General features: G+C 35.1%; 1 protein-coding gene across 3 annotated transcripts in view; it reads right to left on the bottom strand.

The window, feature by feature from the left end:
• The window catches only part of LOC110115743 (serine/threonine-protein kinase Nek1), a 30,602-nt gene extending 23,701 nt beyond the window's left edge, over positions 1–6,901 (bottom strand). For 2 of the 3 annotated variants that reach the window (XM_020849089.2, XM_028699768.1), the window contains exons 1-8: positions 6,100–6,901; positions 5,950–6,016; positions 5,807–5,872; positions 5,677–5,723; positions 5,524–5,569; positions 5,357–5,437; positions 5,229–5,271; positions 5,107–5,156 (exon numbers count right to left, since the gene is read on the bottom strand). In XM_020849089.2, the coding sequence (XP_020704748.1) occupies positions 5,107–5,156; positions 5,229–5,271; positions 5,357–5,437; positions 5,524–5,569; positions 5,677–5,723; positions 5,807–5,872; positions 5,950–6,016; positions 6,100–6,197 (498 nt within the window). In that variant the 5' untranslated portion in view covers positions 6,198–6,901. Of the gene's footprint in view, positions 1–4,418; positions 4,518–5,106; positions 5,157–5,228; positions 5,272–5,356; positions 5,438–5,523; positions 5,570–5,676; positions 5,724–5,806; positions 5,873–5,949; positions 6,017–6,099 lie in introns of those variants that run through there. The other variant, XM_020849090.2, reaches the window with a different exon arrangement.
• Between the last annotated feature and the right edge of the window lie 8,301 nt (positions 6,902–15,202).

Here is a 15,202-nt window from a genome sequence, read left to right as displayed (position 1 = left end):
CGGATCAATAGAAATAGACAGGGTTCGAACCTTCAAACAAATACACGATTGTGACGACCAGTACATTTGTTTTAATACATTCATATTAGGCCTTCAAGGTCTATAATCAAGAGAATTCACAAGTAAATACACAAAGCCTACGAGAAACCTGATCCCCTATCGGTAAGTTGATAGGATCGACAGGGTTCAAGCTACAAATAAAGATAATCCCATGAACACCCCGATGATGGCCGTGTTGAATGCAAATCTTAGCCGAAAGGGTTCCCAAATATTTTCAAATGTCTCCCAAATATTCAAATGTCTTCCAAACTCCACCCACAATGCCAAAATCCAACAAATTCCAAAGTCCAGATATTTAAAATCTGAAATAAATCCATCAATCACTCAAAGCAAAATCCATCCACCCTCCGCAACAGTCTGCCGGGGTGGACAAATTCAATTTTACTTCAGCTCACAAAGAGTCAAATGCCTAGTCGAAAATATCACTATGATCCATTCTCAAACCAATCTCCTGCCGGTTAGAGGACATCCTGCCAGTAAGGACGTGGTACGTGTCCTCTAACCGGCAGTTTCGCCGCCAAATGGCACTGCAGGTAAAGGGTTAGGACCCGGGGCCCTCTGAACCGAGTGGTTTTGCCGCCAAATGGCACCACGAAATACCGGTTATGGTCATAGCCAATACGCTCCTTATTGGCACCAAATCCTTGAGATATGAATCAATAGGATATGATTGATAGGGCACAAAGCCCTCTGTTAGCTAAGGTGGATTCAAATTTATCCCCTTAGGCAAATACCCATCCCAGGTCTACAAGGTCCCCTTGGACGAAGCAACCCATGGCTGCCGACAAGGATCCTTCTGTCAAGTTGGGTCGACTACCTCCTCTAACTAAGTAGACCAGGGACCACGATGGCCCGGGACGACGGAACCATGGGATCTTGATCGGGCCCAGCATCCATTCCCCCACCATTCGCTTTAAGTGTGAGATGGTGCAATTTCTATTTTAAATATCAAATTCCTAAACTTTCTAAATCAAATGCCTATTGCTGCTACTATATGTCAGATAACACGTATTTCTACTTATCTGATTGATGACTAGCCTTAATCTAAAGCTCTCTCTCGTTATCGGGAGGGGTAATTAACTATAGGGGCTTGCACCTATAGAAAACCAGAACTCAGATCATAAAGTCCTCACAAAATGAGGGCGAAATCTCTGGGTAGTGTCTTATCTATAATCAATCTACCTTCCAAAATTTACCTCGAAACTTAATTCGTTAAAACTTCCTCGCTCAAGCAAAAGCAAACAATCAATCGCGCAGCAGGGAGGCCGGGGCCGAATTTTCGGAGCCCACAGATCAAAATTGATTAATTTGATGGTCGGAACTTTAGTTCCTAAAGCTGCAGATAGAGGACTATTTGTATTAGAGAAAGCTCCATTAACCTTCTTCAAGCACTAAAGCAGGAGTCAATCAATCCGACGAGCGGGAATTGATGGATAGATAAGCTCTATGAGTCATTCGTGTATCCCACAACATGCATATCATCTTCTAAATCCTCAAAGAGATTACCACAACAAACATCATAAAGACGCTCTCCAATATTGATAAAAAGCTCTCCATAACCAATACAGTCATATAATGTGCAATGTTTTCAATCTTGAGGGGGAAGGAACTTAGGTTGTCAATCACATCTATGAGTTCAACTTAATTACAAAACTGATGAACTCTGTAATTATTAAGTTTAAAAATGAGATCCATAACTTAAACTTGCTCTCATTATTGTCCAAGACAAGAGATAATTGTAACACCTATCAATAGTTTTTTATGGATTAAACTTTGTGTAGCTCAATAATGTCATAGTTATTTTCATCAACAAGGATATTTGATTGCACGAGAAAGGTAAAGGAACGTCATCTTCTACTTTGACTGTCGATAATAAAAATATGAGACAAAATAAAAGCAATCATCAAGGCAAGATAGATGTAGAACATGAAACAAGAGCAGCTTTACACATTATAACACAAGTAAATTTTGGGGTCGCCCAAGTGAGAAGATTGTATTTTAGGGGGAAAAAAAAGATAGGTCAATTTCTCCAAGGCTAAGAGAGACAAAAGATCAAAAAATTGGAGCCAACACACAAATATATGCTTCCCTAGAAAAATCAATGTACTAATAACACAAGGAAGGTATAGTTCATTTTATCAAAAAAAAGGACATGTTCTCAACCTTTGTGAAGTGAAGAATAAATCCAAAGAAAATACAAACTATATAACAGAATCCAAAAATTACTATATGCTGATACAACTCATATGGAGAAAATGATCTTAAGAGTCTATAAGAAAATGAAGTAGCTGAAAGGATGGATATACCTATTAATGAATGAGCAATAAACATTAGACTGCATGCAGAACTTCAAAAGGCCTTCGGGAAAAACTAGTAAATATAATAGAATTTCTAATCAATCGATGATCATCAATTGCACTGAACTCCTCTTGAAAAAGTCTAAACAAGTAAGGAGGTATATTTGCCACATTTGAAAGTTCTTTGTTGTCGATTGTATGTTTATTTTGATCATATTGCTAGAGAAAAGTTAACAAAAATCAAAGAAGTGTTACTTATTGACTGTAGCAGAGATGAGTTTGACCACAGATTTTGATCAACAAAGATAAAAGAACAGAAATATAAATGTTATCTGCAATGAATCTATATTATATAACACTACTACAAAACACCTCCAATCCAAAGCATGTTAAACTAGAGAGAGATTTTCCAAGAACAAAAGATAAAAAAAAAAAAAAGTTGAAACTCAGGAGCAGCATGAGTCCAACACACCCAAGACCAAAATTAGAAGGTCATAAAGAACTCAAAAGCCATCAAACCGTCATTCTCCTCTTTACCACCAATTGCTTACAAATGCAAGTTAGTATATTGTTATAATGGAGTCATACATGTACAGAATTCAATAAAGTGAGAATTTATAATAAAAGAATGCATGGAATCTCTTTATAAGAAGAAAACTTAAATACTAACAAGTTGCCAAAAGATAATGAGTGTGAAATAAATGGATATACAAAGTACAGGAAGAACATACATAAACCAAAAAGTATAAGGCAAGGCTCGCAATAAAGGGTTTCCAGCACAAGAAAAGATAGACTTTATAAAAATGCTCCTCTTATGCCTAAACTAATGACTAGTCATCTAATGCTAAGCAATATAATAGAAGAAGATCTATATCTCTAACAAAATGGGATCTCAAGCTAGGTTTCTTACATAATCACCTAGAGGAAGACATCTACATAGTACAACTAAAAGGTTTTATTAAATTAGACCAAAAAATCCTTACGTGCAAGCTAAATAAAAGCTTTTATGGTTTGAAACAAGCAACTTGCCAATGGTACCAAAAATTTGATGGATTCATGCACAAAATCAAATTTGATATATGAAAAAACTAAATATTATTGCGATGCTAAAAGAACAGGAATTATTTTGTTATTGTATATAGATATTTGTTAATCACAATGATTGATATTCAAAAGATCAATAATATAATGAGAAAAATATCAAAAGAGTTTGGCATGAAAGATCTGAAAGAAATCAAAAAGATTCTTGAGATAAAAATAGATTGTAACAAGATCACAAGAACATTATGTTTTTTCATAATCATAGTAGTACTCGGTACATCTACATCTTGGGTTGGTTGTCACAACATTAGAAGATAAACACATTATCAACTATAGAGGTTGAGTACATAGTTTTTATTGAAGCCCGTAAGGAGATAATTTGTACCAAAAGCTCCCTAGAAGAACACAACAAGACACGAGAAGACATTGCACTCTTTTATAATAGCCAAAGCATCATTCATTTGACAAAGAATATCATCATTCACTCCTTTAATATAACACATATAAATCAAATACCACTATAGGTGTAGTTTGCTTCACTTTATTGCTTTACAGCTCTTCAAGATTAAGAGAGTGAAAAAATCCCACAGATATGCTAAAAAAATGATACAAACAAAAAAAAATTGATGCTTTGTGAAACCTCATTTAATCTCCATTAATGATTACTTGGGTGTGCCGCAAAAATAGTTAGTCTATTTGTTGGTCTCTCTCCCCATAAGTACCACATCGAAAATTTCTATCTCCTAGTGAGTGATTATTAAAATTTTGAAGTCAAATTTTTGTAAGACATGATTGAGATCTCATATTTCTAGTAAATATTTATTGAGATTTTCAAAAGAAAAGTTTTTTATAGGTTACAAAAGCTTTGTTAAATTCAATAGATCTTGAAAAATCTTGTACTTAACTGTATATCATCACACACATGCCCTGTTACCATTATAAATAAAATCTTAGAATGAGAGATTTGAATTCCCACAACTACAAGCAAATAGCAGGAAGAGGGGGAGAAAGGCTACCAACCAAGAGAGAAAGGACAAGATTTCCAAATTCTTGCAGGAAGGAGATAAGCTGTCGCTAATTTTGATTCCATCAAAAGAAAAAGCTTTCACCCATAGGAGGTACAAGTGCCATTAGGACTTCTGTAATAAAGAAGCAGGTAGAAAGTAATAGCAATAGCAACAAAATCTTCTTCTCTACATCCAACTCTCATCTTTGTAACATGTGATCTCAATCTCTCTTAGTCATTGACATAGATAAAGTGGTATATATGTATATCCTTTTCTTTAATTTTGTTAAGAGAATACTTGATGAACACTTCTTTTGAAGTTTAGTCAAATATTTGATATTATCATGGACATTAGTAAATCTCACTGAACCATGGAGACTTGTTTGTATTTTGCTTTTGATCTCTAGTGTGTTTTCTCTCTCGTATTTATTTGACTTTGCTTGAAAATTCATTACTATCCTAACAATTATTACAACATTGCATTTATGGATCTTTAGCTCTTCCTTTATCTCCACAAACTCATTCTCTTCCCACGAAATTTACTATTCTAGAACTTCAACCTCTTTCACCTACACCTAATCTAACTCATTTCCCGATGTACATTCTTATTTATCCAACTACCACTGCTCTCTAAAGATTATGTCAAAGAAAAAAAAAGGGATTAATACAATAAAAACTCAGAGTAAAATAATTAATACTCACAGAAGAAGCCAAATCATCTGCCTTCAAAGTCTTAGCTAGCCCAAAATCCCCTGAATACAACGATAAAATAATTAGGAAACAAAAGTTTAACATCTTTGATGCTGAGTTCTGCAAGAACTTACCTAGACGAACATCTTGATCCCTCGTGAGAAAAATATTAGAGCACTACAACAATATGCAGGAATTAGTGACCCAATCGGCAATAAAAAATGGGATGGGTAGCCACTGGATAATCCACTGAATCACAAACCTTGAGATCTCGATGTAGAACATGGTTGGAATGCAAATACTCAACAGCTAGTAATAGTTGAGCAAACCATTTTAGCAGTTTCTGCAAGAAATCAAATATAATCACCAGGGTATAAGCATTGCATGATAATCATTTAATGTCACTTGACAAGCTAGAGATAGTCATACCTCCTCTGGAAAATATGCCCCATTTGATTTCTTCATCAATTCAGCCCTGCCAAATGCCATAAATTGGATTTAGACAATAAACAAATCACCATCAAAGATAGTTAAAAAGGTGAAGAAGATGAAGAAATAGAATTTTCCCCAAATATCACTCACATATCTCCTCCTTCACAGTATCCCGTAACAATACAAACATAGCAACCCTGCAAGAAGTTTTTGTTTTTTATTTTTTAGATAGAAACCGCAAAACACAAGCAGCAACTTCACTAAAACAGAGATTCAAGACCTTCTCCACCCAAGCTTCTTTAAACTCGACAATGAATGGGTGTTGAAGTGGTGCAATGATAGCCATCTGCAATTAACATATAATAGAAGAAATGAGGTGAGTCTATTAGCAAGATCTTAACATCAAAAAGGTGATAATCATGCCTCTTGGTGAGCTGATCTCCGGCATCTCTCAGTCTGCCTAGCAAGCCGAATCTTCTTCAAAACGTACCTTCAATCCAGATCAACCAGTATAGTATCAATGGAAATAAAGTAAGGTAAATAACTTTAAAAGGGGAATGATAAACCTATTACTTCTTTTTCTCCTGCTTGTGATTAACAAGGATGGCTGCTCCAAAAGCACCTCGACCAATTTGTTCCATTATCTCATACTGATCCATCCGAGACTCCATGGATGAGCTCCAGAAAGAGAGATTCTCAAAATTGATTCGCTTGGATATGAAAAGTTTATAGAATTGAAGCTTCAACCCTATAATTCATTGAAACCATTCAAGCAATCCCTCTCAACCATCGATAAAAATGACTCCCTTCAAAAATATCCGCCAGGCCTCTTTAACTCATCTCGCAAGATCTCCCCTTCTTTATTTATTGAAATAGATGGATACTTTATTTCTCCCCTCAAAAACGGAGATCCATCCCCACTGACACAACACAACAATATATTTTCACTCTGACTGTCCTCCACATGTCAGTACGCCCACCTGATCGACCCCTTCCGCCGCTAATGACCTATAACAACTAAACTCTACCATCCTGGCATCAGTTCAACAAGTACGAAACCAATCCCTCAGCATCTCCGATCCCACATTGCTTTCGTCCAACCGCCACACTTTTCTAATATTTTCCGCTGCCACGACTAAAGGACTGAATCGCCGATCTCCGCGCAGAACCACCGTCTCCTACTCAACCGTAGCGGGCCCTATAAACTCTTCACCACCACTCTCCTAGATCCCCATAGGCCGGCTAAATCAGCCTGTCTTACCCCTTCCGATATTCATCTACCAGTCTCCCTCGCGCCGGAGCGAGGGAGCTTTCTCCTCGCCCACACCTCTTTTTCCTCCTTTTAAAACTCCTTCGAAAAAAAAAAAAACTCCTTCGAAGGGATTACGGGGATAAGGAACTCATTAAAGACTGCGACAGTCGAGCGACAGTTAATTGGGTTTACTAGCATTAAAATGGGCACCAAAGTCAGAGTACTAGCATTTTCATTTATGGCTAAGGCCTAGTTTGTTTCGACTTAATTAGGCCATCTCTTGTTTGCATCAGGAAAATAGTTGAAATATTACTGTTTGTTAACACTTATTTTATATAAGACATTTTTCTATAACTCCGTATTTTTACTAGTCTAAAAAAAGAAAAAATGCGGCTTACTCTGTCCAATACCTCAGTTTTTTTTTTATTATTATAAATTGCATTAAAACAAAAAAGAGCTAAGTACTTGTACTAAAGGGATCACATTCACCTTTAACAAACTAAGCAATGAAGATGAATGTTGCCAAAAGAAAGCTATAAAAAATAAAACTATTTTCTAAAGCAAGAGTAGCACATAGATCTGCTACTTTATTACACTTTCTATTAACATGATGAAAAATGATTTTATTGAAATCATTTAGAAATAATAGCTCTTTTTCCACCCAATTATCCACTTGCCACTTGACTTATTCAATGAATCTTTAATGAATTTAATGATGTTAAGATTATCACTTTCAATGATAACCCCTTTGCTCTCCGACATCCAATTTTGTATGAACTCCCTTGTTGCTATTACCGTCTCCATCTCCAACTATGCAACATCCCAATGAACTCTAGTCTTCCCGAATGCAAGGAGCAATCTTCCTTTATAGTCTATAAATATACCTCCAATTCTAGCATGATTCAAACTCAAGATAGAAGCATCAACATTAATTTTATCCAATCTAGAGGCGGAGGGTGCCAAGTTTCATGAGACTCCCTTGGGAGATTAACACCCGAGTTATCTAGAATTGGAATTGATTGGATCATGGATATAGACAATACATTTGCTGCAACCATCGAACAAGAAAGAGCAGACTTTCCATGCTTCACCTCGTTCTTGTTTTTCCAAGATAAAAAAAAACAGATGCACAATACATCTTAACTGAGCATTACTCCATGAATCTGTACAATCAACATTATAATTTTATGATGCAAAAAATCATTGAAATTTTGTCTCATTCCAGCTGCCATCCATATTTATAAAGTAACTGAGCATTACTCCATCCAATTCCCCACAATTAGCAAATGTTGGCCACAAGTTTAAGCATTTGCCAAGTAACCATATGTCTTTCAATACGTTGATTTTCCTTCCATTACACACTTTCCATTTGACAATGGGATTAAGATGTTTACCTCCATCTATAAGAATCTTCCATGTACTAGAAGCATTCTTCTTACATTCCTCATTCAAGATATTATCACTATATGTCAAAATAAGATTTCTATATATTAATGATTCAGGATTGTTGATAGCATTCCATGCCAACCTTGCTCTGAGTGGACCTGTTCTGTGGATTGCAGAATGAATTCCCAATCCCCCAACACTTCTCAGTTTGCAAATGTCCTCCCAAGCTACATTGTGTAGACCTCTTCTTCCATTTAGTTTGTGCCAAATGAAATCTCTACTAAACTTCTCCATCTCATCAGTAATTTCTTTAGAACCAAAGAATGTGTTATCAAATAGTTTGGCGATGATAACAAGGATGACATTACCAAGATTATTTTTCCCCCCATAGATAAAGTTTTACTTCCCCAAGAATTTAACTTATCCAAGATATGATTCAACAAATCTTGAAAATCAGCCATACCCAACCTTCTCATAATGATTTTAATTCCCAAGTAATTCATTTCCTTTACTACTTTGTACCCAAGTCTTCTAGCAAGTTTATGCTTAACGGAATGTTTAACAAACTTACCAAATATAATTTGAGATTTGTTGGTGTTAACCCATAGCCCAGTCCATCCACAAAAATACGCAATAATTGTCTTCATTAAGCCAGCTAAATGAAGTTTTTCTTGAGCAAAAAGTAGCACATCATCGGCATATAAAAGGAGTAATCTTCTCACTTCTTGGAGACACTTGAACACCCAAGTCATTTCCCCTTTGTTTAATTGCATTTGATAAGAGTTGAGAACACATGATAAACAAGTAAGGTGATAGTGGACACCCATGACGAAAACCACATTCAGCGTTTATCCATCTTGTGTTCCTTCCTTTCAATATAATAGAAAACCTTGCATTCATTAACATTTCATAATGAGATCAGAAAACTTAGATGGAAACCTATACCAAATAAGAATGTGTTGTAGTGTTGGTCATCCCATGTTATCGTAAGCCTGCTCCATATCCAATTTAATTTCCATCAAGCCATTTTTGTTTTTGGATATTCTAAATATATTGAATATCTCTTGATCCAATAAACAATGTTCCGACATGCTTCTACGAGGAATGAATGCCATTTGTTCTTCAGAAATGATGTTTGAAATGCATACTTTAATTCTATTAACGATCATAGTTGCAACTATCTTATATGTGGTTTGGCATATACTTATTGGCCTATAATTGGATGGCAATATTGGGTTATTTACCTTAGGAATTAATACAATCAAAGTGTCTTTCCATTCCTTATGTGTCACTCCGGTCTTAAAGAACCCCTTAATAGTTGTCCAAGTAACTTCCTTAATAATGCTCCAATAGAAATTGAAAAAAGAAGAGGTCACACTTTCACTGCCCAGTGATTTGTTGTTTCCCTATTGAAAAACTGCATTCTTAAATTCCTCTTCAGTGAACTCAACCATGAGCATTTCCAAATCCTTGATCATTAATTTTTGATTTTCAGATATCAAAGGCCAATCAATAAGATTGCATTTTTTGGATCTCCACTTATTAATGAAAAATTTCAAGAAAACTTCTTCAATTTGTTCAAACTCCTCTAGCACATTATTGTTCTCATCTTTAATTTGCCTTACAATATTTCCATTTCTTCTTGCCGAGGAAAAATTATGAAAGAACCTAGAGTTTGTGTCTCCTTCATCATACCATCTCACCTTAGCCCTTTGGTTCCACCAAGTAAATAATCTTCTCAATGTAATATTTAACTCATGAACTTTACTTTGGAGGAGCAATAAGTTTTCTGAATTGATACATGCATCCGTGGCTTCCTCCATTTGTAGATCCAGTATTCCCTTTTTTAATTATTCTTTAAGCAAGCATAAGTCCTTACATTTATTCTTGTTCCAAAAGAAAAATGCTTTTAAAGTTCTTCTAAGCTGTCTTTACAAGGTGTCCACTTCATTGCCAAAATCAAATTTTTCCAAGAATTTACCACAATAGTCTAGGTGTCTTCAAATTTTATGCATGCTTTTTTGCTTTATTGTATTGCTTCTCTTCCAGTATGAAAACTATAGGACTATGATCAGACGCAATACTCGCAAGATGTCTAATTTTTGCTAATGGAACCAATTGCAAAGAAGCAAAATTCAACAAACACTTATCAAGCCTCTCTCATATTCTATTAGCTCCTTCCTTATTATTACGCCAAGCAAATATTGGTCCAACTATTCCAACATCATGAAGATCATTATTAATCATGAATTCCTTCATTTCTTTAGATCCCTTAGAAAAAAGGAACCTTTTACCTCCTTTTTTATCCTCCTTGTTTAAAATGCAGTTGAAATCTCCCCCACCCCCCACACGCACACACACACACACACCATGGAAGGAATGTTATTCAACATGCACTTCTCAAGCTTATTCCACAACAACCTTCTTTCATGACAATGCTTGTTACCATATATCGTTGAAATATTCCATCTCCCCATAGAATGAGTAGTAAGAATCCCAAACACAATTTGAGAAGAATGCTCAATCACATTGTATGACACCATTTTATTTTTCCACAACACCAAAATTCCACCAGCTATGTCTTCAGTTGGATGATGGAAAAAATCCCAAGTCAATCCCAATGATATTGTTAACTTCTCTTCTATCAATGTTTGATAACTTAGTCTTAATCTAGCCAATAAAAAAAAATATCATGGTCTTTAACAATTTCTTTAAGATATAAGGAGGCTTCTTTCTTTCTAGCCCCCCTACAATTCCAGAAAACAAGGGAAGACTTTTAAATAACCAAAGGGGAGACATCCCCGCCTTTTTTACTACCTCTTCCTTCTCCTCTTTTCTTCCTATTCTCTGGTTCAATAGGTCCCAAGGACCTTATATCTTTTGCCAATATATTCTTGACCAAAACATTTAGAACATCAATTTTTCCTTTCATTACTGATGGTATACCATCTGAATCAACCAGAGGTTAAGATTTTGAATGGCACTCTGTAACTTTATTATTCTTCATAATCTCCATAAGCATTTGAACATCAACTTATCCATCTTCGACTTTCTAAGCTAAGACATTGAACTTGTTTGTCGTGATATTGTCAATATTCCCATCAGCATTTGTACATATTTTCTCATCTAATACCGTCTCAGCAACTGTTGTTTCATACAATAATTCCATATCCATATTAGACTTGCTGATCTATTTTGGTACTTCATCTTCTATATTTTTGATACTATCCACTTTGTGAATAATTCTTTTAGCATTTCTCCAAGATTTACCTCCACCATTGAACCTTCCATTTCTGAATCTATTTTTTTTTTTAAATTTTACATGAATCCATGGTCCATAATCAGTTTTTCCCATTCATAATCCTTTACTTCCTTTGAAACTTGTTTTTATCGTTTGCTTCATAGGTTGGATTTTCTTTGGAATTGTAGCGTCTTCTAGACAAACTGATCTATCATGACCCACTTTGCCACAATGATAGCAAAGTAATTCAATCTTCTCGTACTCCACCTTTTGAAAGAATTTGCTTGAGGTTCCATCAACCCAAACACCATTTGGTAATTTATTTTCCAAGTTAATCCTTACACATACCCGAGCATACTCTCTTTTTCTCCATCTGAAAGAGTTTTCATCAAAATATAATGGTATTCCAATATAAGAAGCTATTCTTGCAATATTCTCCTCATCCCAACAAAATAAAGGAAAGCATGGAAACCAAATCCAAACAGGTGCTATAATACCTTTGAATGAACTTGGATCAAATGAAGGAGACCATTTGTCCATCCCAATAATGTGCCCTCCAACATACCATGGACCACCATTTAGTAATTCTTCCATTACATCAGAGTTCTTAAAATAACATAAAATCCAACCCATACCAAGTGTAGTCAAATGGAAATTCCTAAATCTATTCCATTGCCTTCTCAATTCCATACTGCATATTGGAAATGAAGGACTGTTTCCCAAAATCTTTATCACAAGCGAGTTATGCAGAATTTGTGAGTTTTTGAATTCCAAATCAGCATTCAATTTTACTGCTACCCCATCTTCTGACATTTCCAGTCATTCAAATTTGTAAGAACATTTGATGTTCTGTGGTCTCGACCAAGCTAATATAATCTCATCTTTCAATCCACCTATTTCATTCTTTTTACCATCATTAACACTTTTCATCAGAACTCTATCTTTTTCCACATTTGTAACCATTGCCTCATTACTTTCCAGCACAGCGACATCATCCTTATCAACCTCAAACGAACTTTTGTCTTTGCCATAATAATTTTTGCTAAGCAACATAGGTGAATTCACATTTATTGCACTGTTATCAGGGATTGCATTTGAATTCCCAAATCGGTTAACAATAATTTTAATGCCTGACGATGAAGCTCCAAGTTATGTAATTTTTACAGGAGATCAAATCTTCTCCTGATTAGGAGTAACAAAACCTAATTCTTCCGAAATGGATTTACCTTTACCTGATACATTGATGACTTTCTTAGAATTAGCTTTAGCAACTTCCTTGATAATCAGAGTACTCCTTAAAGATTTAGACGTTCCATCATCATTCTAATACTTTAGACAGCAGCTTTTTGAACATAACCTTCAGTGATTTGATTAGGATTTCTGTTAGCCACCTTACACATGGCAAAGAGAGATTGGTCACCTTTGCAACGTTAACCTCATCTTGTACCTTCTTTAAAGTTGTTTCGTCCTTTCTTTACCTTTTCTATCTTTATATACTATTGTAATAGTTAGACAAATTAATGAATCACTGTTTTACCTTTCTTATTTTCCCTTTCCATGTTTCTCTGGCATTCCCGTGAGCTCTATCTATTTTCCTACATGGTATCAGAAGTCTAGTTCATCCTTCTCTTTCGTCTCTTCTTGGCAATGACATCTACCACAACTCTGTTTTGATTGAAAAATATATATATAAGTTTTGAAAAAGAATTAATTTTCTTTGGGAATATTTAAATTTTGAAATTTAACACATCATTATGAACGATACATCGCCTCGAGAGACGATCATATCGTTCCCTAATGGGTTCAAATTTCAGAATTCTAATCTTATCCGAATTATCGTAGTCAAACTCAAATGAAGAATTACATTCGGCCCTGGAGGATCAAAATGAATTTTAACCAATTATTTGATTATTCTAATTCGGATAAAAGATCGTTAATTTCATGATCGAAACCACGATAATAATTGATATATCTCTCCGAAGAAAGAAGATATCAATTATTATGGATCGTTCGAAAATGACGATAACGATCGTCGGGTTTGATTTTTCCAAAGAGAATTAAATAGAGATTTTGAAAAATTTATGATTTTGAAAATAAGTTCTGGGTTTCTAAATCTCCTACGAGCGCAAGCCCTCGTAGTTAATTACATCGTAAGAAATTAAAATTTTCTACGAAAACTCTCGATTAAAATAGCGGGGTAAATTTTATTTTAGATTTTTAAAGATCTATATCAAAGGAGAGAAATGGTAGGAATTTCAAGTGGGATTGAATCAAAATTGAAGACTTATTTTTGGAGTCAAAGGAAGAAAAGTATGAGGTGTTTTGAGATTCTGAATTACTTCAGAAACACCTCAATCTATCCTAAGTGTTAGGCTTGTATTTGATTGAAAGAAATTTTTTTAGTTTGAGTGGTCAATTTTATTAGAAATTTGATATTCAATTCCCGAAAGTTGAGGTCTTATGGCCCGAGCCAGCCTCAGAACCTAAGTCTAAATTGGGCACTAAAAGTTAGTGCCCCAAACCTAGCTAGTGCAATGCGAATCTGGTCTTACCCCGGCCTGGATTGAGGAGCCAGCTAAACCACCTAAACGATTTTAAAATATGAGTCCGGTCTTTTTGTAGAGTGGTAGGGACATTAATTAGAAAAGTATAAATGAATGGGGTTGACATCTAGAGCAGATCCTTAATTGACCCCTTAGACTTATGTTGGGTATTTGATGTCTAAATAATGCAATTAAATATTAGACTCGATTTAATTTGTTACTAATGCGATGCATGCTAATTGACTCGATTGAATGCAAAATTTGTATGTAGCAGTTTAAAAATTTTGGCTCAGAAAATAGGTTTTTTCCTAGAGATACATCCCCTTGACAGATCGGCACCCTCATAGGCCAGGTGGTCTGCCAGAACCCGCAAGCGGGGAGATGTCTAATAAGGTTGAGAAAGTATAATATGAATGCATGAAAAACCCTCGGCGAGTCCGAGCTTACTTCTTAGGACCGTTTAGAATTTCTTTCTTATCTTAAAAATTTTATTTAATTAAAGTAGAATAATTTTTTGACAGACCCCTAATAGCCTAAATTTGAATTCCAGGCTAAATCAAATGCGGCATGCAAATAAAAAGACTAGAAAAGCAGGAGTTCTAATGCGCAATCAAATTAAACAAATCAATCAAATTAAATTTATCAAATTGAATGTCCATAGGCAAGTGCCCTTATTATTACATCACAGAATTTTGCAGAAAATTAAAGTGGCCGGGCACCACTGACTACTAGCCGGATTTTATCTTAAGACTCAGATGACTTTGATATTTGGGATTCTTCTCGTGGTCTATTTCTTCATCTTCTCACGAACGTCTTGATTCACCGGTTCCGGATATCCAAATGAAAATAAACTCCCCCTTGAACGGGGTGTTATCTTTCCTCTTTAGATATTTGAAAAGGATCCTAATTTGACTTCCAAATGGAAGAAGACTCTCCCCTTTAGGGATGTCTTCACCTCTTTGAAATTCAAATTAGATCAAAAATCCCAAATTCAAATCATTTCAAATAATCACAACCTTAATTGAATTAAATTTACATTGAATGAAATAAGAAAACCTATACTCGATCCTGTAAGGTTATCCTAATAATCAGCAGTTATATATTCAATCCCAAGTAGTTATAATATGAAAAATGAAGTGCATTTATTTTAGCCACACTTGGTCATGCTCTTTTATTTAAAGGGGGTCTTAAGCGCAGCGGGTACCTGTGCAAAGAGTTATATATTTTTTTTATTAACTGCCCCCTTTAATTTCA

This window comes from Dendrobium catenatum, unplaced genomic scaffold, assembly GCF_001605985.2.
Source record: "Dendrobium catenatum unplaced genomic scaffold, ASM160598v2 fragScaff_scaffold_1390, whole genome shotgun sequence".
Taxonomy (NCBI): Eukaryota; Viridiplantae; Streptophyta; class Magnoliopsida; order Asparagales; family Orchidaceae; genus Dendrobium; species Dendrobium catenatum.
This window is presented reverse-complemented; position numbering and strand designations above follow the sequence as displayed.